The 25,649-nt window shown below is 43.2% G+C and overlaps 1 protein-coding gene across 1 annotated transcript in view; it reads right to left on the bottom strand.

Annotated features, from left to right (window-relative positions):
* Nucleotides 1-25,649, bottom strand: part of ANO6 (anoctamin 6) — a 196,927-nt gene that overhangs the window by 101,571 nt on the left and 69,707 nt on the right. The window contains exon 4 of the mRNA XM_037061152.1: nucleotides 7,402-7,481. Within this exon, the coding sequence (XP_036917047.1) occupies nucleotides 7,402-7,481 (80 nt within the window). The remainder of the gene's footprint in view (nucleotides 1-7,401; nucleotides 7,482-25,649) is intronic.

Here is a 25,649-nt window from a genome sequence, read left to right as displayed (position 1 = left end):
CACTGTTACTTTTCTTAATGCATTACTCCTGATATAATTCTTGGGGATTTTCATATCCACATATGTGATCATCCCAACACCCTGTCCCTGCAACTCCACCCTGCCTCAGCAGTTCATTGCCATATTCAAATTCCAGACCAGACCCTGCCTGTACTAGTAACTGTAACTCCCTCCTCAATTACAAATATCTGACTCTCCAACTACTGCCTATTATTACTCCAATTCACTTATCCAACACCCCAACTCCAAAAATGATCACACCCCACTAGAGTCTAAATCTACTGATCCTACTGCCTCACTCCCCTTTTATCCCAGGTCCTATACTGTCTTGCAAATACCTGGTAACTCTCTCAATCTTGCCTTGCTTCACTGAACTGACTTGGTGAAACCCCCAAATAGGTTAAATCAAGCTCTTTGCCTATTTCACACCTGCTCCCCAAAGCTGGACTTGAATGGAAAACCATACAACCATCAAACCCCTCCAAGTGGGCTCTTAGGGCCGCCAGGCAACTGTATCACTTCACTCTCAGGTGATCTTACCCTTCTCCTCAGATCTCTCATCTCTTTTCCTTTCTCAATCTTAGCTATCCTTGCTTCCCATGTCATTGGTGAATAAAAATCAACCAATAAAAAACTTCAATAAGCTTCTACTAAAGCAAGTCTAATGAAGTCATTCCTTCCACCTGAGTCCCCATACTGGCTTCCTTCCCATTCTAAAAATGAACCGTCTCCATAGCTATGGGGGGGCACCCCCTCCACTGATGGAGCGGATTCCACCCCCTTCCTCCCTCTCAGAGGGCATTCCAGGAATGCTTCCCTTTCACTACGGCATCATCAGATTTTTCTCTCCTTACTGAATTATTTCTATTGTCTTACAAACGGTAATTCCTGCCATCTCAGAACCACCTAAATGAAGAAAAAACTCTCTTCTCCCTAGTCCCATTCCAGATAATACTTCCTGTCTCTGCAATCTGGTTCGGCAAGTTCTTTTGGAAAGTGTTATCTAAACTCCCTGTATCCAATTCCTCTTCCTCCATTCCATTTTGAGTTCTCTCTAATCAGATTTCGGATCCCCCCACTTAGCTAGGACTTCTCTTGTCTAGGGCTCTTCCATAGCACTACCCTCAGCGTCCCGTCCTCATGAGCAGTGTTTGGTCACTCCCTCCTATCTGTTCTGTCTTCATGGGCTTCCAGAGCTCTCCCCGTTCTCCCGCCCCACTGGCTCTTCCTTCTCAGTCTCCTCTGCTGAGTCTTCCTCATCACCCTGACAGGTAGACACTGGAGCCGCCAGGGCCCACTCCAGCATCCCCTCTTTACTCTATCTCGTTCTTCCCCTTGTTGCTCTCACTCCCATAGATTTAAACACCGTCTGTGTGCTGACAACTCATACATCTCTAGCTTGACCCTTCTCTAACTCTTGACTCATACATCCAACTGGATATCAACACCTATACTTTGACATCTCAAACTTTACGTATACAAAACTGAAATATGACTTTCCTCTTCATATTTTCCCCTCCAACTGCTCCTTCCGCAGCTGTCTAGGTCAAACACCTTCAAGTCATCCTTGACTGCTCTTTCTTGCACACCTCACATCTGATCTGTCAACAAATCCTCTTGGTTCTGTCTTCAAAACATACCACGGATTAGCCTGTGTGTCATGACTGCCATAATTAACACTCAGGACCAAGCCGCCATCGTCTCTCACTTAGAGTCCTGGAAAGTCTGACAGGTCCCAGCTTCCGCTCTTGTTCCTCCACAGTCTATACTCAAGACAGGCAAAGTGATCCTGTTAAAACATAGGGCAGGACAAGCCACTCCTCCGCTCAACGCCCCGCCCCCCACCCACCAAGTTTATGCTTCAATAACTTCCCAACGCACTTGGGGAAAAACCAAAGGGTTTACAACGGCCTGTAAAGCCCCACTGTCTACCGTTCTCACCACCCTCCGCTCTACTCCAATCAGACTGGGTTCCTGCCGTCTCCTCAGACATGTCACGAACTCCCCCCTGAAGACTTCCGTCTGTGCGGTTCCATCTGCCTGGAGAGCGCTTCCCCTAGATCTCCAAATAGCGTGTGTCCCTGCTCGCAGGTCTTCCCCCTCGTCACCTCCCTCGTGAGACATGCCCTGAACACTATTTAAAACTGTCACCCTTCCCCCACAGTACCCACACACAATCCTTGCTTTATTTTTTCCTGAAGGATTTACTGTCATTTGACATGTGGTACATTTTATTTATTTTGTGTCTCCCCCACCAAAGTGTAGGCTCTACCAGCGAAGGGATATTTGTTGTCTGTTCACTATGGTGCCTAAAAGAGTAGACTTCAAATACATATTTGTTAAATGAATTAATATTTTAACTCTTTCTTGGGGATCACATATATTTTCATCTAGTTAAACACAACCGAATTTGCACTGCAGAGAATCAACAGTGTTTCTTAGAAAGTAGTACCTTCCCTCAAAAAGGGAAGCAGTCACACAAAATCCCCAATGGGACAGACACTCTTCAGGCCTCCTTCTCTCTGCAGAGCCACGACTGCTGACTGAAGGGGACACAGATGTCCCCCACTGCAATTGTCACCTTCCGGGGTCTATCTTTCTAGTTTAGTCTCTCTAAATCCTGGTTTCTCATCATCTTCCCTGGGTCATCCTATTGTAATCCTGATACTCTTTTGCCAGCCCACACTCATCATTATTTACTCCAAATCTGGTAGAAGCTAAACAAAGGAAAACATCACTAAGAGCATGAGACAAGAGGTGATAAGAATCTTCCTGTCTCCAAAAAGCCAGGAGAATTATACATAAATCTTCAGTGAAAAAGGCCGGAAATGGGGATATTACTAGTGAGACACAAATCATAAAACGTAATTTCTTAGCCTTCTCTTTTCTTCCACGTGTTTTCCTGTTGACCCCAGCCTGGTTTCTATCCAGCCTGCTGCAAGCAGACTCACCACTGCTTGTTCGGAGTTCTTCCCCACGCCCTGCCCCCCACGCCTCACTCCGTGTGCACTCAGGCCTATGTGAGGTCCAGGGCCAACACCAACAGAGACAGGGTTTCTAGAAAGAGACTTGACCACTACCCAACTATGGGGTAGCTCAAGACATGGCCCTCCCACAACCTCAGGGAGCAGGTGGCCACCTGGCCAGCAGCCATAAGAAGTGAGGAAAACAGTGTATCTGGAGTCCCAAGCCTTCTCAAGGCCCCTGTGTTCATCATAACCCTGTAGCATAGCCACCACTGTGGCTCCCTCCCCACTGCTGGCCCCTCCCTCACCCGATAAATAGAGTCAAGGCCACAGGCGGGGCACGATTTCTCGTCCAACTCAAGGCCTGTTGGTGCACTCCCCCGCAAAGTGAGTAACAAATGGCATGTCCATACCTGCTGGTCCTCCAGGTGTTTTTTCCCAGAATATCACGAACGAAAGTGCAGCTCCCCGGCTTGGAGCTCCTGCATTACACAAAACTTTCCCTCTACTAACCCCTCCACTCCTTGAGGCTTAGAATAAATCTGAGTTCTGCTGGGTCAGCCATAACTGCTGGGGCCCTGGACTGGACCCTCAGAACACCTTTGCTCCTAACCAAACCTGACATTGAGAGCACTTGAGGGAGCTTGGGCGCCCCATACCCCCACATTACCATACTGCAGAACGACCTTTACCTGCTCCACAGCCAGGCAGATGGCCTCCACCCCCAGCTCCAAAGAGACTGCCTACTTGGGCCATCTCTACATCAGAGTCGGAACGCTACCAGGTTCTCGGGGATATCCAATCCCCTGCCTCATTCTGGCCAACTGAGTCTGAGACCTGTCATCATGAACCCAGTCTATTTGGGGTCCATATCCCAAAACAACGGTCACCAACCACCTGGTTCCAGAGCACCTAGTCACACCACCATTGCCTTGACTGGATCCTCCTTGAACTGACTGTTTTGAAAATTATAATGTGATTACAGTTTATTGACAAAAGGGAACAGTGTTAGAGGGAATAATGTTAGAGACATAATAATGTTTAAAAAACCAGCATGGTACTGTGTACCTTAAAGGGACACAACGCTACATGTCAATTATCTCAATAAAACTGGGAAAAAACATATGGGGAACATTCAGAATACAACAGTAAGCTAATAAAGCACTTCACAAAACCAATCTGCATTGAGCTTAAACAAAAACTGAACTGGACTGAGAGGGTTCCCCAGCCTAGTGAGCTCACCCAGTTCCTCTCTGCAAGGCCGGCGTTCAGCAGGCCCCTTTCACCGCACTCACAGGCCCGTCTCATCTCCGAGTGGGTCCATGTCTGGTTTCCACATGTTCCCAGCTCCTCACAAGCTTCGGAGTGGCAAAAACATGTACACCTCGTGTCCACCTCTCTGTTCACCCCTTTCCATTTCAGCATGGACTGGCTACACCTGCCTCAGTCTGCAAAGCAGAGTGTGAGGTGGAGAGGAGCAGCACAGACACACAGGTGACAGATCACAGTCGGACACTCTGCAGCCAGTGAGGAGAAGCAGTGGACCCTGCTGGGCAGCGGCTGGGCTGCTGCCTTCGGGCCGCCACACAGCGGAGGGGCGGGTTTCACCACAACACTTGTTTACCAGTCATTTACGCCAAGGAGCTGGCAATACATTAGAGACACCTGAGCTGTAAAGGAACCCTTTAACTCGCTTACCACGCCGATAAACAGGGCTATTCAACCAGCACCACCCTTTTAGGCCTTGTTTCAAAGAAAAGAAAAACAGAAATTCCGAAGGAAACAAATGAATAATGATAAGCATTTCTGTTCTCCCTGTTGGCCAAACTATACACTCTGTTGTACAAAAACAGTAGGCTCTTGATCCTTCTAAAATCTGAACTATTTGAGAATAAGGCCTGAGTAAACATGGTCTGCGCCTTAGTTCAGTTCAGCTCAGCAAACTGCCAGATGGAGACAGAATACTGATTCCACAGCTCCTTTTACTCTGCCCCGTCTTCCTCCTGTTTTCAAATTCTGCTTTGCTGTTGGGTTCCCTCTGCTCCCAGGTGCATATTATCACCTGTTTCTGATTTTAAATTTGGGGCTGGGTCAACTCACCTGATTTTGCCTGGGCGTTTGCCCAATCCATCCGCCCACACCACCTGAGCCCTCCGTTTTCACTGATGCTGTATAGCATTCTGCCTACAAAAAGGCTACATTAAATATCACGCCCAGTTCCCTCGAGTACCTTATTCTCAAAGCACCTTGTACACCTCCTGTTTGTTTACCATGGAGACAGCAGTTTGGGAAATAGATGTTTACTAGGGAGTGGGAAGCTACAGGCTACAGTGACCCTGAGGAGAAAACATAAGCAGCCACATACACACCACATGGACACATGGCATGCAGTGAGCGTCGGATGTGTGAAAATCTATAAAGCATGAGGAAAATCACAGATCCTTTCTTGAAAATGGTGTGAACACACAATTAGAGAGAGCTAATAGCCCATCTACAGACATGGATAACAACCACACGTCTAAGGCGTCTGTGATTAACCACCTCAACTCCACTAATGTGGTCTGAGAAGTGACTCCACAATCCTGAGTGGGAAATGAAAACCTGGGGATTGAGCCTAACAATCTCAGAACCTCTGAGCCTGGAGGTTCTCAGACTCGTTGTCACGACAAGTCACAGTAAGTATATTGGCTTACTGTAATTGGCTCTGCCAACTGCAGGAGTGGTGACTGTATATTACACTCTGAAAATAAACCAAAAAAAGATTTTTGCATTGCTAAAGTGGTTCTCATGTTCCACCCCTGGTCATTCTGGCTTGGGCTGGCGAGTCCCCACACTTCGAAAAGGGACGTGTGGTCGTTGAGAACGTCACACTAGAGGCAGAGGAAGATTACCCGTGTAATCACCAGTGCAGACCGTGGAGCAGACAACACCAAGGCATGCCGATCTCAAATGTCAGCATCTACTCAGATCTGTTCTCGAGAAAAGCACTTGTATTTTCATACAGGAAATTGGGACAAACTGCATGTTTTTACCAAGCACAACGATACCTTATTGCACTGAGCTCTTCTTAGATTAGATATGTCATTTACATGTTATCAGGAAAATAGCACTTAGAAAATAACAAAGCCAAAAAGGGCCACCATTCCACAAGTCTGTACGAATACCATATTCAATGCAACATATCTGTGTCAATTCTGCTTCAGGGGCTCTAACTGCAGAAATTAGAAAAGCACAAAACTGCTCTGCTACTTTAAGATGCAGGAATATTGGTGAGCATTCACGATTTTCCCTCACCGAAAATCTCATTGAATATAATAGGGAAGCCATCGAATACCATGTCTTTCTATTACAGCCAAGTGATTTTCACAGTAGGCAATCTGCTAGTACACCACAGGAGTCCACACTTGGAAATGAAATGGCATTGTGGATACAGTTTTATGTGTGAACTCTTTTCAATCCAGAGCACTGCCTAGTTTCCTTCCTCCTGGCTGCATTGAGTGGGAAATCCATAAAGAGTGAGTGAGAAGAGGAAAAACACATAATGGGTTCTTTTTTTTGTCTTTATCAATATATAATGGTGCTTTGCCAATTGCAGGAGTGGTGACTGTATATTACACTCTGAAAATAAATCAAAAAAGATTTTTGCATTGCTAAAGTGGTAGACAAGCCATTTGCAGCAGGGGAAAATGATCAGTAAATGGTGAATCCTGGCTTTTCTACACATCTGGTGAAATAATATGGCACAGGGGTCAGAAACATTTCTTCCGATCCCTCTCTTCAGATGAATCTAATATAAAACTTAGTGAGGACATTCTGCATATGACATCCTATGTGCTCCATTTTCTTTAAACAAGGCATTAATACAATCACAGTAACATCTAATAAGATTTTTAATTCCTTAAGTTTAGGAATCATGACTAACCTTTAACGAGTCCAATTTAGTAGAAGTATTTAGTTCCCCTGTTGGCAGGAATAACCAATAGAATATTCCTAGCCCAACAAGATAGGCCTATGTAGGCTGTATCACTGAAGGCTCCAGAATGCAATGGGAGTCAGACTGGTTAATGAACCTGTGTGTGTTCAGTCAAGAGTGGTTTCTAGAGTTATTAACAGCAGAAACTGAAAGCAAAGGTATCAGTGGGGGAGCATGGAAACATGATGCTATTTTACTGCAGAATGAGCTCCCACTGACGATTACAAACAGCATGAAACACAAGCCCACCAACCATGATGCTAAGACACTATAGTTCCATAGCAACCTGTTCCCCCAAAAACCACAGTTCTGAACACAAGGTCACTACCAGCGGGACTTCTGCTAGATGTAGAGCCACTGAAGGCAAGAATCCATTAAAAAGAAAAGCCACCTTTTTCTCTCCGCTTTGTGAGAAATCTCTGGCTGACCATCACAAATTTACCACAGGGTAGGAATACTCACAAACTCTGGGGACAGGAAATCATGCTGACTTCCCAGGGTTCCAAAACTGGAGGCATTCATCTGGTCAAGGTTTTCCAAGGCTAAAAATAAACAACAGACACATAAATAAATAAATAAAGCATGAGGTTTCATCAGCTCACATACTTTTTTTGCTTTTAAATCAGTAGCACTGGCTTACCAACTATATTTAGCATTTGTAGCACACTTACAGGTTTACATTATTTAACACTTCCAGCCATCGGGGCACTCAGTCTGCAGCAGCTGCTGCATCTGTTGGACAACGCCACGCCTGGAGGATGTTAGTTCTCAAGATGCTCTAGGCTAGATCCACCATGGAAAGTCTTTTGGCTTCTACACAGAAGGCCAGAGCAACTGTTTGTTATAAAACTGCGGCTAAAAAACATTTTAGTTTACCAATGTTCTCTTTCTACTACAACTCAGAGAACTGATGTCAAGTCATTCTGGCAATTTTGTTTTAAACTCTGTTGAATAGCACTATCTGGCAGAAATATCCCAGAAAACAAATTTGTCAATTAGATACATTAAGAAAATGAAAAAGAAAATTAATTTCAGTAACATGGCCTATTGATAATATATGTTCATACTATCATTTGAGTATGTATTCAACATAAATATTATTAGTGAAATATTTACCTTTTGGGGGTACTAAGTCTTAGAGGTGTGTTATACTCCCAACACATCTCCACTTGGACTAACCACATCTCCAAAGATCAACGGCCATGTGTGACTAGTGGTCACCGTACCGAACAGCGCAGCGCCGGAGGGATAAGGGAACCCAATCCAGAAGGTGTGCCACTAGACAAGACATTATTCTAATCAACAAGTTCCTGACACGAACACAAGGTATTGTTCCAGATTAAAGATACTGAGAGAACAAAGCTACCATTTGCAGTGTGGTTTCGCCGGTAGAAAGTCCAGGCTGTCACTACTGACTATAAACTGGAGGTTCCCACCACCCTCTCCTTGGGTTTTATTAATTTGCTAGAGCAGCTCACAGAACTCATAGCAACACTTGCTTACATTTACCAGTTTATTATAAAGAGTTTGAAGGAGTTCAGAACAGGCCTCCCCAAGATGTACATGTGGATTACTTTGAGCTAAAGGCATTCAAGACCCAGTGGGCTCAGAGTAACTTTTCTCTCTTCCTTAAAAAATTAAAAGAAGAAGCCTTGCCCATAAGAAGCACTATCACCAAAAATAAATTTGTATGCCCTATCTGTATGGCAGGGCAAATAGCTAGTCACTGAACATCCGCTCTCCCTAGCACCCTGTGAATGACGGTCTTCCCCTCTGGAGCCCCCAACCACTACCCCTATTCCTGGGCGCAACAGGGCCAGTCTTAGGGGACTGAGCCCTGAACTACTGGTGGAACTGCTTGGTGGTGTGGGAAAAACACACACTGGAGTAAGGTTCCTCGGGGCTCTTCAAATTTCCGTCTGCCCTTTGCACGTCACTGATTTAAGAGGCTGAGCCTGTTGATAAATAATATTTATTTAAACTCATTTAAATGTTTAATAAGGGCTATATAAGCTTAAATATTTAAGAATATTTGTTGAAGTCTACTCAATTAAGAACAGTTTCCTATGCAGTCAACATTACCTTGTTACTCTTATACCCCATCCTACCTTTGCATTTTTGAACCTCTCACATATGTGGGGCTCCAGTGTGCACAGAATTAAATTTGTTTCTCTCCTGTGAATCTGTTTCATATTGATCTATTAGACTAACCAAAAAAGCTCTTTGTGTGGAGGAGGGAAAATTATTCCTCCCCAACAAGGCATCAAAAGGACACAGATGAAGAGCCAGACAGAGTACATGACACAACGTATGCGGGAAGGGGAGCAGCGCTCCCACGGCCTTTGGAGGGCGCCACTCTCCCCAGGTCGCTCTCCAAACTCTGTCCTTCGGGTTCCTAGGGAGGCTTCAGTACAGAAGATGATTGACTGACGGCCACTGGCCACTGGCAATGGATTGAACCTCACCCCTCGCCAGCCACCGCCCCCAGGTCAGGGGGCGGGACTGAAAGTTTCAACCCTCTAATCACCTGGTGGGTTCTTCTGCCAACCAGTCCCCCAATTTGGTTACCAAAGGGCTTTCCAAAAATCACCTCATTAACAAAACAGAGGGCACACTTCTTGCTCTTCTATTTCTCATTATAAATCACAGTACCAAAGCAATCATTAACAATATGTGGCACTCAACTGGATCTTACTTGAACAAACCTGGTGTGACGAACATATTTATTAAAACCAGGAAGATTGAGCATGGCATAGTGACTTCTGTAGTCACTTGTAGTGACTTCTTTTAATGTAAATAATATTTTTTAACCCATTAAAGGTGTTGTAAAAGAAAAGACTAGGTTCCTATTGATCCAGAAAAAATCCCTAGTGGCCCAGAAGAAAGCTGGACATACATAGGACAGATTCACAAGAATCTGTGAATCTGTCCTCCAAGTGATTGTTTAACAAAACCAAAAAATCCGCCAACAATTCAGCTACTGAATGCTTAGATCTGGTACATCACTAAGAAGCCTCTAGGTATCTGGATTAGATTTTAGGTTCGATCAAGAGTCTTGCCTGCTATACTCATACCAAGGACAACACAGACAAGTGATTCTAACTCCTTCGAAAAACTCAGTGCGTCACAGGACGCCAACATGTGAACCAACCCAGAAACAGGAAGCCAGTCCCAGGAGCCAAGCCTTGGAGAGCAGCCACCAAAGCCAGAGTTGAGGTGCTTGCCTCTGAGAACCCCAGGAGGAGACAGCAATTACTGCACAGCCTGTTACCCTGAGAGAACCACAATGTCACAGGCTGGTTGTTTCCAACATGGGAGCAACAGTTGTCCAAGGTAATTACGTCCTTGCAGACCACCTTTAAAACTTGCTAACATGTGTTTTATACTAGTGGCTAAAAGGGTGTGTTTTAAATTGGTATTTTGCAGCTTGGTTTACATCAGGAAGAAAACACCTAACCATTTTATAGCACTTAAGATACTGAAAAATTATCTCTCTGGTTTTTATGATACAGTGAGGTTTTCTGGCAGAACTGGTGAGTCAATGAAACAATACTACAATTCTGCTGATTTTTTGAAGTGAGTATTGTAAATCTGATGGAGTGACTTGACTTTTGCATTTTACCTGTTTCATTTTATAATTAGATGCCCAATTTATCTATTATGTATCTAGGGTCAATCAATAAAACAAAGCTGCCACTGCTTTATTTTATTATTTTTCTAATGAAAGGACAGCTTTAAAAAGTATACATTTTGCCTAACGACAGAGTTGAGAAACAAGATCCATCACTCAGTCTATCAAATTAAAGGCACATACGCTGCTTGAAAGGACTGGTGAGAGAAAATATAAAACCATAGTGTCAGTTACTCCGCTGGTAATGGGAACTAATAGATTTACTGATTAATGTCAACACAGAGGAGGAACTGTAAATTTGTGAATAAAAACAGAAACAGCATAACTGAAACATCATCTAGGCAGAAAAAAGCTGCAGCCGTTGCTCTCATGACCTAACACGGAACGGAGAAGCGTATGATTTATGATGCTACCGTGACCATCATGCTTCCACCACCGAAGGGCTCCAGTTACTGTCAGATAGTCTCACTTCTGGTACTCTAGCACAGCCAAAAAGTTCATTTCTCAGCACAAATTAAATAGTCAAAATCAAGGTGATACTTTGAGGGCGTTTTATTAAAAAGAATCAAGGGGAAAAATTTAAAGATGGCAAACATGTTATTTCTTCACATAAATCATTTTAATGTACTATTTTATTTTTTTAAGATTTTTAAAAATTTATTTATCTTTAGAGGGGAAGAGAAGGAGAGAGGGATTGAAATATCAATGTATGCTTGCCTCTCGTGCGTCCCCTGCTGGGAACTGGCCCACAACCCAGGCATGTGCCCTCTGGGAATTGAACCACAATTGTGTGGTTCGCAGGCCTGCGCTCAATCCACTGAGCTACACCAGTGAGGGCTCTAATGTACTATTTTAGAATATACTTTTACAGCCCTGGCTGGTGTGGCTCAGGTGGTTATTGCATCATCCCCCACACTGAGAGATCGCAGGTTCAATCTCCATTCAGGGCACATGCCCAGGTTGTGCGGGTTTGGTCCCTGGTTGGGGTGTGAACGGGGGGCAACCAAATTGATGTTTCTCACATAGATGTTTCTCTCTTCCTCTCTCTCTAAAATCAATAAACATATTTTAAAATGTTTTAAATGTATTATCACAATGCCTTGCTTTATACAACAGAGCCACCACCCTGAATGGCATCACAATTAGTTCATTTAATTTAGGCACTTGTAATATAAAAAAATATCTGGGACCTCTACGTTGTTGGGGCATCAAGAAGCTGACTAGAGAACCGAACACTGGCTGCTCTAACCCCACGACAGAAAGCTTTGGCACTGACATGGATGCACAGCGAAAGCACAGTCCACAGTCGGGTTGGACAAACACCCAGTGCCAACGTGTACCAGGAAACGGCCTATTTAAAAAGTCCACTACCTATAATTTTATAGCAAAGACAATTTATTATCTACCAGGAAACACAAAATGACCTTTCAAAATTCACGGGTAAACACCAAGGTGCCTGATAAGTAGTGCCCTGGCAAGAAAAGTGACCAGAATCGTTCATCCACACATCACCTGACCGACAGCACGGGGATGGCGGTGGTTGGGTCCGACTGACACATTTATCCTGGAGGCTGGTGGCCACTGGCAAGATCGGAGATGTGGTGGACATATGAGGGACATATGTGGAAAATAGGCCCGAGTGCGGACTAAGGGGACTGGCTGGCTTCAAGTCCTGATTCTGCCATTGAGCGCCATGATCCTAGGCAATAACTTGTTCTCAGGTTATTCATCTGAAGCTGGTAATAAAATTACTCTCCCGGTTTATCTGACAGGGTTGTGTAAAGGATACAAATGACAATTCAAAAACATGTTCTAAAAACACAAAACACTATATAAATATAAATTGATGTACACAGACCCAGAGATAAGAAAAAAAGTAAGTAATTTCCTGAGTTGTTCTTTCTGCCTAGCAGTTTCAAATGTCTGATCTTATCTAATCCTGTTCACATCCTTGTTTCCACAAATGGTAAAAATTCAAGATTATTATTTGCCTGAAGTCAACCACAAGAACTGACAATAGGAATCCAAATCTGTCCAATTCTAAATTTTTGGAATACAATAATTTGTTTCTTGAGCTGCTATGGATAATTCTAAGGGGCCTCCAATGCTAAATCTAAATTGCTGAAGAATTAAGATAGTACTGTAAGTATAAATCAAAAAATTAACAAGTAACAGACTAACATCTTGAAAAACAAATAATGACAGTAGAAGCAGTGAAATTTACTGATATAGTGGTCACAATTAGAACTAATGAAAAAATTTGACAAAATAAATAAATGGATATGAGCTAGGTGATATGAGTACAAATACCAAGATGAAGAAAGTATAGAAAACTGTTCTCAGGACTTCCATGGTCTAATGAATGTACAACTAAAGAAATATCAAAGGAACAGCCCAATATCACCTTGGGGATAAGGATGTATTCACATACCCAGATTGGGCAGGATGTCTAATGATCTGCCACACAGTCCTGTACCTAAAACTCTCTATCCCATGTGACTAGAAGACTGAAAACTGGTCTCAGAGTACGTGCAATGTTTGACTAAATGCCAACACTTCCGACCACTATTCTAAAAACAACCGTGCACTTGAGCCACCATTTCCCATCACTCCATACTTGCCAGATGTTATGCAGGTCAGCCCAGTCTCGCTTCCATATTACTTACAGCTCAGTCTGTCCCTCAAGGCCTGATATCATACTGTAGTCTGATCTAAAAAATTTTTTATTGATTTTAAATATATTTTATTAATTACACTATTACAGTTGTCCCATTTCTTCTTAGTTCTCCTCCACCCTGCATAACACCTCCCACCCACATTCCTCCCTTTTAGTTCATGTCCATGTGTCTTAAGTTCTTTAGCTTCTACATTTCCCCTACTACTCTTGCCCTCCCCCTGTCTATTTTCTACGTACCATGTATGCTACTTATTCTCTGTACCTTCCCCTCCTCGTCTCCTCCTCCCACTCCCCTGTTGCTAACCCTCCATGTGATCTCCATTTCTGTGGTTCTGTTCCTGTTCTAGTTGTTTGCTTAGTCTGCTTTTGTTTTAGGGGTGGTTGTTAATAACTGTGTGTTTGCTGTCCTTTCACTGTTCATATTTTTCATCTTCTTTTTCTTATATAAGTCCCTTTAGCATTTCATATAATAAGGGCTTGGTGATGATGAACTCCTTGAACTTGACCTTATCTGAGAAGCACTTTATCTGTCCTTCCATTCTAAATGAAAGTTTTGCTGGATAAAGCAATCTTGGCTGTAGGTCTTTGGATTTCATGACTTGGAATACTTCTTTCCAGCTCCCTCTTGCCTGTAAGGTCTCTTTTGAGAAATCAGCCGACAGTCTGGTGGGTACTCCTTTGTAGGTGACTGTCCCCTTCTCTCTTGCTGCTTCTAGAATTCTCTCCTTCATTTTCATCTTGGCTAATGTAATTATAATGTGCCTTGGTGTGTTCCTCCTTGGGTCCAACTTCTTTGGGACTTTCTGAGCTTCCTGGAAGTCTATTTCCTTTGCCAGATTGGGGCAGTTCTCCTTTATTATTTGTTCAAACAAGTTATTCACTCGTTGCTCTCCCTCTTCCCCCTTTGGTACCCCTATAATTTGGATGTTGGAACATTTAAAGATGTCTTGGAGGTTCCCAAGCCTCTCCTCATTTTTTTGAATTCTTGTCTCTTCATTCTTTTCTGTTTGGTTGTTTCTTTTTTCCTTCTGGTCCACTCCATTGATTTGAGTCCCAGTTTTCTTCCCATCACTATTGGTTCTCTGTGCATTTTCCTTCATTTCACTTAGTGTAGCCTTCATTTTTTCATCTAATTTGCAACCAAAGTCAACCAATTCTGTGAGCATCCTGATCACCAGTGCTTCAAACTGTGCATCTGACAGGTTGGCTATCTCTTGGTTGCTTAGATGTATTATTGGCTCTGGGGCTTTGATCTGAGCAATTTTCTTTTGGTCTGGCCGTGCCCTTTAATTAGTGAGGGGTGGAACCTTAGGTGAAGTTCACCAGGGTGGGGCAACCCAGTCACTGGGTTGTGACGCTGTATGTGGGGGCAGGGTCAGAGAAGGAATAATGGCGCTTGCTCCACTCTCAGATTTTAGTCCCTTCTGCCACTTCCCATAAGCAAACTGGGCCTTTCTGGTGCTGGTTCCCGGGTGGGTGGGCTTGTGTATGTTCTAGGACCCTGTGGGTCTCTCCAACGAACTGTCCTGTGAGGCTGGGAGCCTCTCCGGGCACCTCAACCCCCAGAAGTGTTTTCAATCGATGCTTTTAGCCTTTATTTCCTGGCGCTGGGACCCTGGGTTGTGTGGTCTGTCTCACTGCTCACTCCTTTACATGGTTTATCTGCTCGCGAATGTGTGACCGCGGTCAGCCAGCCACCTTGGGTGCTTCATTGGGTCTGCTCGTTGCCACCTCACGCCTGGGGTCTGCCAGCCACCACATTTTCTTGCCCCAACCCCTCTCGGCAGGCCATGACTCCGCCCCTCTTACTGGTCTGGATGAATAGTTGTCGGACTTCGGTACAGTTCAATTTTCTGTCAGTTGTGGTTGTTTTTTTTGTTTGTTTCTAGATTTTTGTTGTCCTTAATTCTGGTTGTGTGAGGAATCACAGTGTGTCTACCTACGCCTCCATCTCAGCCGGGAGTCTTTATTTATTGATTTGAGAGAGAGAGAGAGAATGAGAACTACCAATTTGTTTTTCCACATATTTACGCAGTTACTGGTTGCTCCTTGTATGCTCCCTGGCCAGAGATCAAACCCGCAGCCCTGGTGTATCGGGTTGACACCCTAACCGACTGAGCCACCCAGCCAGGGCCTGTGGCAGTCACGTTCGGTTTCCGGGTTCCAACATCTCTTTCTCTGGCCTCAGCTTAACACAATCTACGGTACTTTGGTGACAGGTAGAGAAAAGTCTATCATAGGTTGTAAATCTATAGGTCCTAAAACATTAAATGAGATACTAAATTCTAAAATGGGGCCAAAGAGTCACTATTAACAAAAAGAAAGTTAATAATGAAACATAAAACACAAGGACAGGAGACTTTCTCTCAAGGCTGAGATGGCTGTATTTTACCACACCGGGCAGTGGATCTGAATGATAAGACCTCTATACAGTATAACCCTGTGGCCTCAGACAGATCACTTATCCCTACATCTCAGTTACCTCATCAGTAAATTGTATGTTATAATACCTATATCAGAAAGTCACTGTGGAGAATAAATTGTGGCATGTATGTAAAAATCACTTGAAAACTGTTAAGTGCTATATAAGTATTGGCTAATATTACTTTTTACTTCAATCTTGAATATATTTTGGCATCCTTAATAAAATTGCTAGGCACCAATTTTTCTATGCTACTTTTTACTTTGATTATCCCTGTTATTCACCCCCTTTTTAAAATAATTAAATAAATTAAAACACAGAAAAAATAACTTTTATTCAGCCAATATTTTTTAATGATCTCAATGTCCTAAGCACTCTCGGCTATTACTTTCACTAAAAACAAACGTGAATCAGGAAACATTTCCTCTTTTCTGAATCTGGATGGATCAATTTCTGACCCCAGCTCGTTATTGGCATATAAACTAAGTGACCATAATACTTAAATGGAAAAAAAACAAACCATGAGGCATTCCCCTCTAATCATTTCTAGAGTGCAAACTCCACATTCAAGTTAATGATTTCCATTAAAATTCTGGTTTCCCATCTTGAGAAAAGACAAAAGTGCTCTTTGTCACTCTTGAAAAGCTACTTCATTTCCTCAGAATGCAGTTTAATTACCTACATAATAACGAGAGCTTTTATGTTTTCAGAAACTTAACTGCACTGGGCCTCACTGAGATAACGTCCACACACAAAGCAGGCTAGTAATATAGTGGGCCTTCATGACCGTATTCTTCAAATACTTGGGCAACGTTTACACAAAGAAGGGACTCAGCCTCTCCTCCACCCTGCCCACTACTACTCCAGCAGCACATCAAACAGACACAGGCTCCCACCCAAGCACAGAAGACGCCACAGCAGAACCGAAGGGGCACAGTGAGTCCCTTCAGCATCTCGCCTTCCCAGCCCTACCCTAAGTGATTACTCTAAGGATTTCTTCCATCCACAAATAATATGAACACCCCTGAGAAGATCTCTGGTAAGCACACTCTTCTCCAACTTATTACATTTCCAGTGATGTTTAGTGTTAACTCCTCTTATGCACTGTTCTTCCCTTTTCCCTTAACCCACCCCCTTCCTCAGTAATCGTGTGCAATTTGGTGGTATTAGTTCCACTCACACTGTTGCACAACCATCATCACTGCCAAATTTTTATGTATCACCTTGGAGACTCTGTAACCCATTAAACAATAACTCCCCAAATTCCCCACCCCTCAATCCATTAGCCTACTTTCTGTCTCTATGAATTTGCCTATTCTAGATATTTCATGTAAGTGGAATCATACAATATTTGCCCTTTTGTTTCTGGCTTATTTTACATAGCATGATGGTATCAAGATTCATTCATGTTGTAGCATGTATCATTCCTTATGGCTAAATAATATTCCATTGCACGCATATACCACATTTTGTTTATTCATTCATCTATTGGTGGGACACTCAGGTTGTTTTCATGTTTTGGTTACTGTGAATAATGCTGCAACAAACAATGGCATGCAAACATCTGAGGTTCTGTTTTCAATTTTGGGGGATATAAACCAAGGAACACAACTGCTGAGTCATATGGTAATTTAGGTGTAGTTTTTGAGGAAGTGTCAAATTACTTTCCATAATGGCTGCACCATTTTACATTCCCATCAGCAAGGTATGAGGATTCCAATTTCTTAAGATCCTTGTTGCCCTGGCTGGTGTAGCTCAGTGGATTGAGCACGGGCCTGCGAACCAGAGGATCGAGGTTCGGTTCCCAGTCGGGGCACATGCCTGGGTTGCAGGCTGGTTCCCTGCAGGCCAACTCCCAGCAGGGGACGCAGGAAAGGCAACCATACACTGATGTTTCTCTCCCTCTCTCCTTCCCCTCTAAAGATAAATAAATAAAATTTTAAAAAAAAAAGATCCTTGTTGACACCTGTTTTCTGATTTTAAAAAATTTACCTATTCTAGCAGGTATGAAATGGTGTTTTGGTTCTGATTTGCATTTCCATAACCACAAATGATCTTAAGCAACTTTTCAGGTGCTACTGGCCGTTCATGTATCTTCCTGGAGAAATGTCTAGTCAAATCCTTAGTCCATTTTTCAATGACGATGTCTTTTTGTTGAGTTGCATGAGTTCTTTATATTCTACATATTAAAGCCTTATAGATATATACTTTCCAAATATTTTCCCCACTCTGCTGTCTTTTCATTTTCTTGAGAATGTTCTTTGATAAACAGAAGTTTTTAATTTTGATAAAGCCCAACTTATCTATCGTTGTTACTCATGCTTTTGGTGTTATATCTAGAAATCATTGCCAAGTTCAGAGTCATGAAGATTCACCTCCAAGTTTTCCTCTCCGAGTTTTATGGTAAACTCTTATAGTTAGGCTGCTGACTCATTTTGAGTTGACTTTTGTACATAATGTGAGATAGAGGCCCAATGTCATTCTTTGTAGCGTGTGGGAATGCAGTTGTCAGAGCACCTTTCGTTAAAAAGACTCACTACTTCACTGAATGCGCTAGGCACCCTTTCAAAAATCAAAAGGCCATACATAACTCTCAGTGGACTCTCAGTTCTATTCTCTTGGCCTGTATGTTTATCCACGCCCCAACACTGCAGTGTTTTAATGACTATGGTTTTATCCAAGTTTTGAGATCAGGAAATGTGAGCTCTCCGACTTTGTTCATCTTTTCCAAAGTCGTTCTGGCTACCCAGGGCCTCCTGCAATTCCACATGAGTTTGAGTCAACTTTTCCACTTCCATTATTATTTCAATAAACAGTATTTATTTAAATTTAATAACATTAATGACAACCAATCATATGGTTAAACAGTGGTTTTATTTCATTTAACTAATTTGGTGTTGCTTTTTAAAAGCTTGGCTAAGACAGCTGATGTTCTAAAAAGGACGAATGGTATCAATTATAGAAGTATGTCCCCAAAACGACTTGGAAAGCCATCACTATCACTTCACAGTTCAACTGGCTCACATAAGACCCTCAGGGTCCCCTCCTGAACACAACCCCAAATCTGCAGTTGGCTACAGCCCAGCTGAAACTGGTTCTAGTTACTGACCTGTCAGTTCCCAGGTTATACTGATTATACATGTTCTGGGGGTGAAAGAAGACACCACTCTCAAATTTCTATTGTCTTTAAATTCAGAGCATATGCGAGTCATGCTTAACTGTAAGAGCAGGCCTGATTTCAAAGTCAGTTTCTGAAGCCTGGGAGGGACGAGAACATAGAAATGCAAGAGGGAAAAAAAACTGTAAGTCCACATTCCTTTTTCCAATACCTCTGATGCCAAGCCTTTTGTGTTTCAGAATTCAGAATTTTTGAGAATTCAAAAGAAAATCTTGAGAGGCTTCTGGTCAAGATAGCAGAGTAGGTAAACATTGTACTTGCTTACTCCCATGACCACTTCAAAATTACACTAAATGACAGAATAACCATCATTGAGAACCACCTGCAGTCTGGCTGAACAAAAGTCCTGTAACTAAGGAGATACAAAAGAAGGCACACTGAGACTGGTAGGAGGGGCAGAGGTACAGAATGGACTGGTGCCACACACGTGCACATGTGCACACACATGCACACATGTGCACACACATGCGGCAAGTTGAAATCAGAAGAGATGTCTCAACTGCAAAGAAGAATGAGGTGCCCCAGCCCAGGGTTCTGGTGCCAGGAAGAGAAGTAGCCATAATCCCTGGTTTGAAAACCAGCAGGAATAGTGGCTGAGTAAGACTGAGGGTTTCTGGAGGTGCCCATCCTTTTAAAGGGCCCACCTGGATTTACCTTCTGATGGACTCGCTCACTCACTCTGAGCTCCAGGGCTGGGGTACCAGCTTGAAAGGCACCAGGGACCTACTGGGAGGAACTTAATTATCTGTCTTCAGGAAGAGGGCAGGACGGGTAGTTTTCTACCAGAAATAAGTACTAACAGAAGCCACTGACCCCCCAACCCACCCCTGCAGGCCCAGACTGACATCATTTCTGAGTTTCCATCAACCTGGCTAACACTGTTAGCTTCACCTAAGTGATTCTAACCCCACCCCACTCAATTTTCTGGCCCACCCAAGCCCTGTCCAGTGACTTTTCCATGCAAATGCCCTGTCTTGACTCATGCTACGGACTCTTCTAAAATCTCTAAAAGATTTACAAACCCCAAACAAGAGGTATCTGACCTCAGCATGTTCTGTGCCTCTTGCCAAGCAACCCCAACTCCAGGACTAGCAGCAGTCGGCCTAGTTCTCAGATTAGCCTCTCCCAGGTAACTCCAAGACCAGCAGAAGTAGTAGCCATTTGCAGATCACTTTGTAGCTCATATCAGCTGGCCCTGGGCAAGGCACAGGCAGCAGCTGGCCTCCGCCTGAGCCAATACACCCTATGGGAGGGCAGCTTCAGACCACACCAGAGTACCACCCACCCACCTCCACCAATGACATACTCAAGGGGAGAATTAGGGAGGAACCAGAACCCTGCTAAGGTGAACTGTGGTACAGAGGGTCAGCACCCACACAACATCTCCTCCACTGCAGTTATGGCCAGTCCTGACAATCAGTCAGCCTAAGGATCAATCCCTCCAAACAGCAATCAAGGCTCAACCCCAACAGGAGGGTACATACAACCCACACAAGGAACACACCAGGAACACCCAGGTCAGGTGAGAAGGAAGAGTCCACCACTGGGCCCCACAGGACATTTGCTACATAAGGCCACTCTACCAAGACTGGGAGACGTCACAGTTTTAACTAATACATGGGAAGACTCACAGGGAGGCAGCCAAAATGAAACATGCCCCAAATAAAAGAACAGGAGAAATCCACCCCCTAAAAAAAACTAAATGAAAGGCAAGCAACCTATCACATATAGAGTTCAAAACAATGGTTATAAGGATACTAAGGAACTTAGTGAGAACTTCAACAGCATAAAAAAGGACAGAAACTATAATAAAGAACCAGTCAGATATAAAAAATATAATAACTGACACAAAGGAATACATCCAAGGGAATCAGCAGTAGATTAGATGAAGCAGAGGACTGAATCTGCAACTTGGATGGCAAAGTAGCAGAGAATACCCAATCAAAATAACAGAAAAAAAAAATTAACATAATGAAGATAGTTTAAGGGGTTTCTGGGCTAATATCAAGCATGCCAATATTTGCATCATAGGGATACCAGAAAGAGAAGAGAGACAGCAAGGGACTGAAGAAATAATAAAGAATACTTCTGTAACCTGGTGAAAGGAACACACATTCAAACCCAGGATACACGGAGAATCTCAAACAAGATGAAACAAAAGGGGTCCACACCAAGACACAAAACTAAAATGCAAAAGATTAAAGACAATGACAGAATCTTAAAAGCAATAAAAGAAAAGCGGTTCGTTACCTACAATGGAGCTCCCATAAGGCTGTCAGTTTATTTCTCAACAGAAACTTTGTAGGTTGAGGGACTGGAAAAAAACACTTAAAGTGACAAAAACCAAGATTACTCTACCTAGCAAAGCTATCTTTTAGAATCAAAGGACAGAATGCCAGACAAGAAAAGCTGAAGGAGTTCATCACCATCAAACCAATAATATAAGAAATGTTAAAGAGTCTTAAAGAGAACAAAAAATGATTAAAAAACATGGGTAGTAAAGTAGCAATAACTAAACATCTATCTACAATTACTTTAAGTGTAACTGGATTAAATGCTCCAATAAAAAGACATATGATGACTGAATGGATAACAAAACAAGACTCTTCCTTGCATATGCTGTCTACAAGAGACTCCCTTCAAATCAAAAGACACACACAGACTAAAAGTGAAAGGATGGAAAAAGTAGCTCAGAAAAACAAACAAACAAACAAACAAAAGGCTGGGGCAGCAATACTTACACTAAACAAAATAGTCTTTAAAACAAAGGCTATAACAAGAGACAAACAGGACCCAGGAACTCCACCTCTGGGTATTTATCTGGGGAAACCTAAAATACTAGTTCAAAAAGACATGCGCATCCACATATTCACTGCAGCATTATTTATAATAGCCAAGACATAGAAACAACCCAAGGCCCATCAATACATAAATGGATAAAGGAGAAGCGGTGCATATGTACAATGGAATATGACTCAGCAATCCAGAAAAATGAACACTTGCCAACTGCAACAACATGGATGGACCCAGAAGGTACCGTGTTGAATGAAATAAGTCAGACGGAGAAAGACAAATAGCAGCTGACTTTACTTTTATGTGGAACCTTAAAAAAACAAAACAAACAAAGCAGAAACCAACTCATAGACAGAGAACATTTTTGGACAGTTGTCAGACGGGAGGGGCGCTGAGGGATGGGTGACAAAGGTGAAGGGATTAGTAAACACAAACTGGTAGGTGCAAAGCAGCCCTGGGACGTCCCGTACAGCACAGGGAGCGCAGTCAGCGCTGCTGTAGTAACTGTGTGTGGTGCCAGCTGGGCGCTAGGTCTGCCAGGCAATTACTAAGTGAGTTACAAAACATGTAATCACTGTGTTGTACACCTGAAACTAATATAATATTGTATGCCAACTGTAATTGAAAGATAAAAATAACCTCTTACATGTATATATTATATATTACTATGCACTCCTACTAAGGTCTGGGATAGCACCCCTTACTCAAACATCCTTCTAGTTTGCAGCCCCAAAATGTGAACAGTCACTTTAAGCAGGGTAAATAAAAAAATATAGTTTCATGTTGGTTGAGGTCAGATTTTTCCATCAAATGAGTTCAGATTTGTTAGGCTCTACCACCAAATGAATTATCAGAAACTACTGTTTTCCAGCACTTTTTGGTTTTTTGAATTTTATGTAAGAAATTGTGAAAGTAACTAAGAATGTATTCATCACACAAAAGCAGAAGAACTGAAGACCCTATTATAGCAGCTGGTCACATGCACACAGAGAAAAAGGCCTGCGATTGCCTTGGAATGAAAGTCTAAGACAGAAGAACCCCAGGGACCGCCATTCTTCTCATCGTCTCACAAGCTGAGTGTTTGCCAAATCAGTATTTCCCCTAGTGACCGGCTACAAACCACCCTAACCCAGAAAGTGGACCCGACATTTGCATAAAAGGAAAACCTGAACTGACATATCATTTTTAGTTATCAACCTGACAGAAAATAGCTCACACTGTCTAACTATCAGAGGTGCAGGGACACACACAGAGATCCCCAGGCAGGAGGAGCTTTACTACCAGGCACACCCTTCCATCGTATGAATTTTATTTCTAGGAAATAGAAGTAGTTGCTCGCTTAAATTCAACTACATGGCACTGTATAATGTAAACAGTTAAAATCATTTTGCAGAATAATATTTCTGACCTTGAAAGTCTAACAACAGATTTCAAAGTGAAAAAGTAGATTAGGACACTATACAGTATATACCAAAAGAAGGAAAAGGAGGAACCTGACCAAATACCTGCACGCCCATATTCATACCAATAGTATTCTCAAAAGCCAGAAGGTGGGAGGAATCCAGGTTTCCATCACCTGGTGAATGGATACACAAAACATACAATGGAGTATTATTTAGCCTTAAAATGGAAAGTCTGACCCATGCTCTAACGTGGATGGATCCTGAGGGCATTGTGCCAAGTGAAATAAACCAGTCCCAAAAGGGCAAATTCCGAAAGAGTTCACTAATATGAGGCTCCTAGAGCAATCAAATTCAGAGACAGAACGTAGAATGCTGGTTGCCAAAATTGGAGGGAAGAATGGAGTGTTCCTGTTTAATGGGTGCAGTTTGAGTCCGCGAGATAAAAACATTTGAAAATGGCTGATGGTGGCGGTTGCACAGCAACCAGTGTTCCTACAGATACTGAACTGTGCTACACCCCAAGGCTCCCCCGTTTTGATAAACAGCCTTCAAATCCACCAAATTAAACTGACCGAAATTCCTACCAATGTCTCCGACTCCTTCCCTCACATACCGACTGACGCCTGATTCCTCAGTAAATCTGGGCAGCTGGATTTTCAAAATCTACTCAGAAACCAGCTACTTATTTCGCACCACTCCATAGGGCTTAGATGATAACTAGCACTTAAACACTAATACGTCAAGAGTGCTTAACAAATTTTACTGCCTGTTTTAGATCTTAAGTTCTTCTCATAGGTGAACCCATTTCATCCTTACTACAGCCCTATAAAGATAAACATTATTGTTAGCTTTGCATCACCAGTGAAGAGGCACAGAGAAGTCAAGTATTTTGCCCAAGATCACACAGCATCGAGCAGGAGGATGGGAACTTGACCTGGCAGCCCATATGCTGGCTATGTTCGTAACCACTATGTGGTACTGCTTCTTGGTCTCGGGTAGTTTGCTCTCTTGCATTATTCAGGTTTCTGTTCATTATCCCCGCCTCTGGCAAGAACATCCTTGAAATCCTTAAGTGAGCCTCAGAATAGAGCCACCATTCTGTCACCTTGCCCTGCTGTAGTTTTCTTTAGCACGTAATTAATAATTACTTGTTTTATACCACGTGAGTCCCATGAGGGCAGGGATTTTCACCCTGTTTGTGGCGGACTCCCCAGCACCTAGAAGAGTGCCCGGGCCACGTCAGGCACTCCGTAATCACCTGCCGAGAGGACGCCTTCTTTCTACAGGCCAGCTGCTGGGGCCAGACAGACCTGAATTCGGACCCCAGACCCACCACTGCCTACCCATGTGACCTCGGGCAGCTCATTCTACACGGCATCTGCACCTGAAAAACAGCGCAGCCCCTCAGGGCTGTTTTGAAGATGAAATGAGCTGTGCAAATGACGTGTTTAGCATGGAACCTGCACACAGGAAACACTAAATATTAGCTACAAGTATTATGTAATGAGGGAAAAAATGTTGTGTTTGCCCCCTCCTAAACGGCTTTTTTAAGGGGTAAATATTTAGCCTTTGGAGAATGTCAAATAATAAAGATGCTAGTGGCAGTTTATTAATGTTGTGGAACAACAGAAATTAGATAAGTGCACATAAATTTAGTCTAACATTAAAAATTGCAGAAACATGTAAATCCTATTTTTATGCATTTTCTACTGCATTACTTAGCTATTTCTCAATCACTCCCATTCCTTAAATTTTGAAGGTATTGGCACACTTTTTTAAGCTACCCGTTAAGTAAAAGACCGATGTGACAAAAAGAACTTCCGAATGAATCAGTTTGAGTAGTTCAGAATGTTATTTTAGGCTAAATACTACTGAATGCCTATATTCAGCCATCACCCTTTGTTCTGGTGCTACTCAGCAGAAGCTCCATGAGTCAAGTTCCACCTTGGCAGCAAGCCCTTCTCCTCCACTCATCCTTTAAGAGCCTCAGGGAGGTGTTCTGAAACGGGGCACCCAGATCCCACCCCAGTTAGTCCTTTCTGCTGAAGGAGTGGCCAGGGTGATGGCCACACTGACTGCCGAGGACACAGGTACAGGTGGCTGTTTGAGGGAAGCTTAGATCTGGCCGGGGAGGAAACAGCCAGAGCAAGCCAGCCCTGTGCCACGTGCCCCAAGACTGCAGCCCTCCCAACGGGACAACGCACCGCTCTGGAAGGTCCCTCGGATGTAAATGATTCTCGCAGTCTTCTCACCACAGCTCTTCTCAGCTGTGAACAGAATGCTTTAGAAGGTTTGGACCCTAGCGTTTGCTCCGAAAAGAAAAAAAGCAGCTCCTCCCGTCTCTTCTTTCATCCACTTCGATTCCGAAACTTGAAATTCTAGTTCAGGTGCAGGCCGGTAAGGACCTGCTATGATGCTCCCAGGAGGCGGGGGTGGGGCATGATGATGAAAGGCAGTCCAAAGGGGAACACTCCAGGCCAGTTTGGGAGCTCTTTACTTAATGGATGGGAGGCCATTTCTTTTAGAATCCCATCAGGGACTTCAGCCATATGATTATTCTCTAGCTGGCCAGATGCAGCTAAGAAGGTTCAGGCATTTCTACTCTA

The sequence above is a fragment of the Sturnira hondurensis genome, unplaced genomic scaffold (assembly GCF_014824575.4).
Source record: "Sturnira hondurensis isolate 20B ecotype Veracruz unplaced genomic scaffold, ASM1482457v3 Scaffold0013190, whole genome shotgun sequence".
Classification (NCBI taxonomy): domain Eukaryota; kingdom Metazoa; phylum Chordata; class Mammalia; order Chiroptera; family Phyllostomidae; genus Sturnira; species Sturnira hondurensis.
This window is presented reverse-complemented; position numbering and strand designations above follow the sequence as displayed.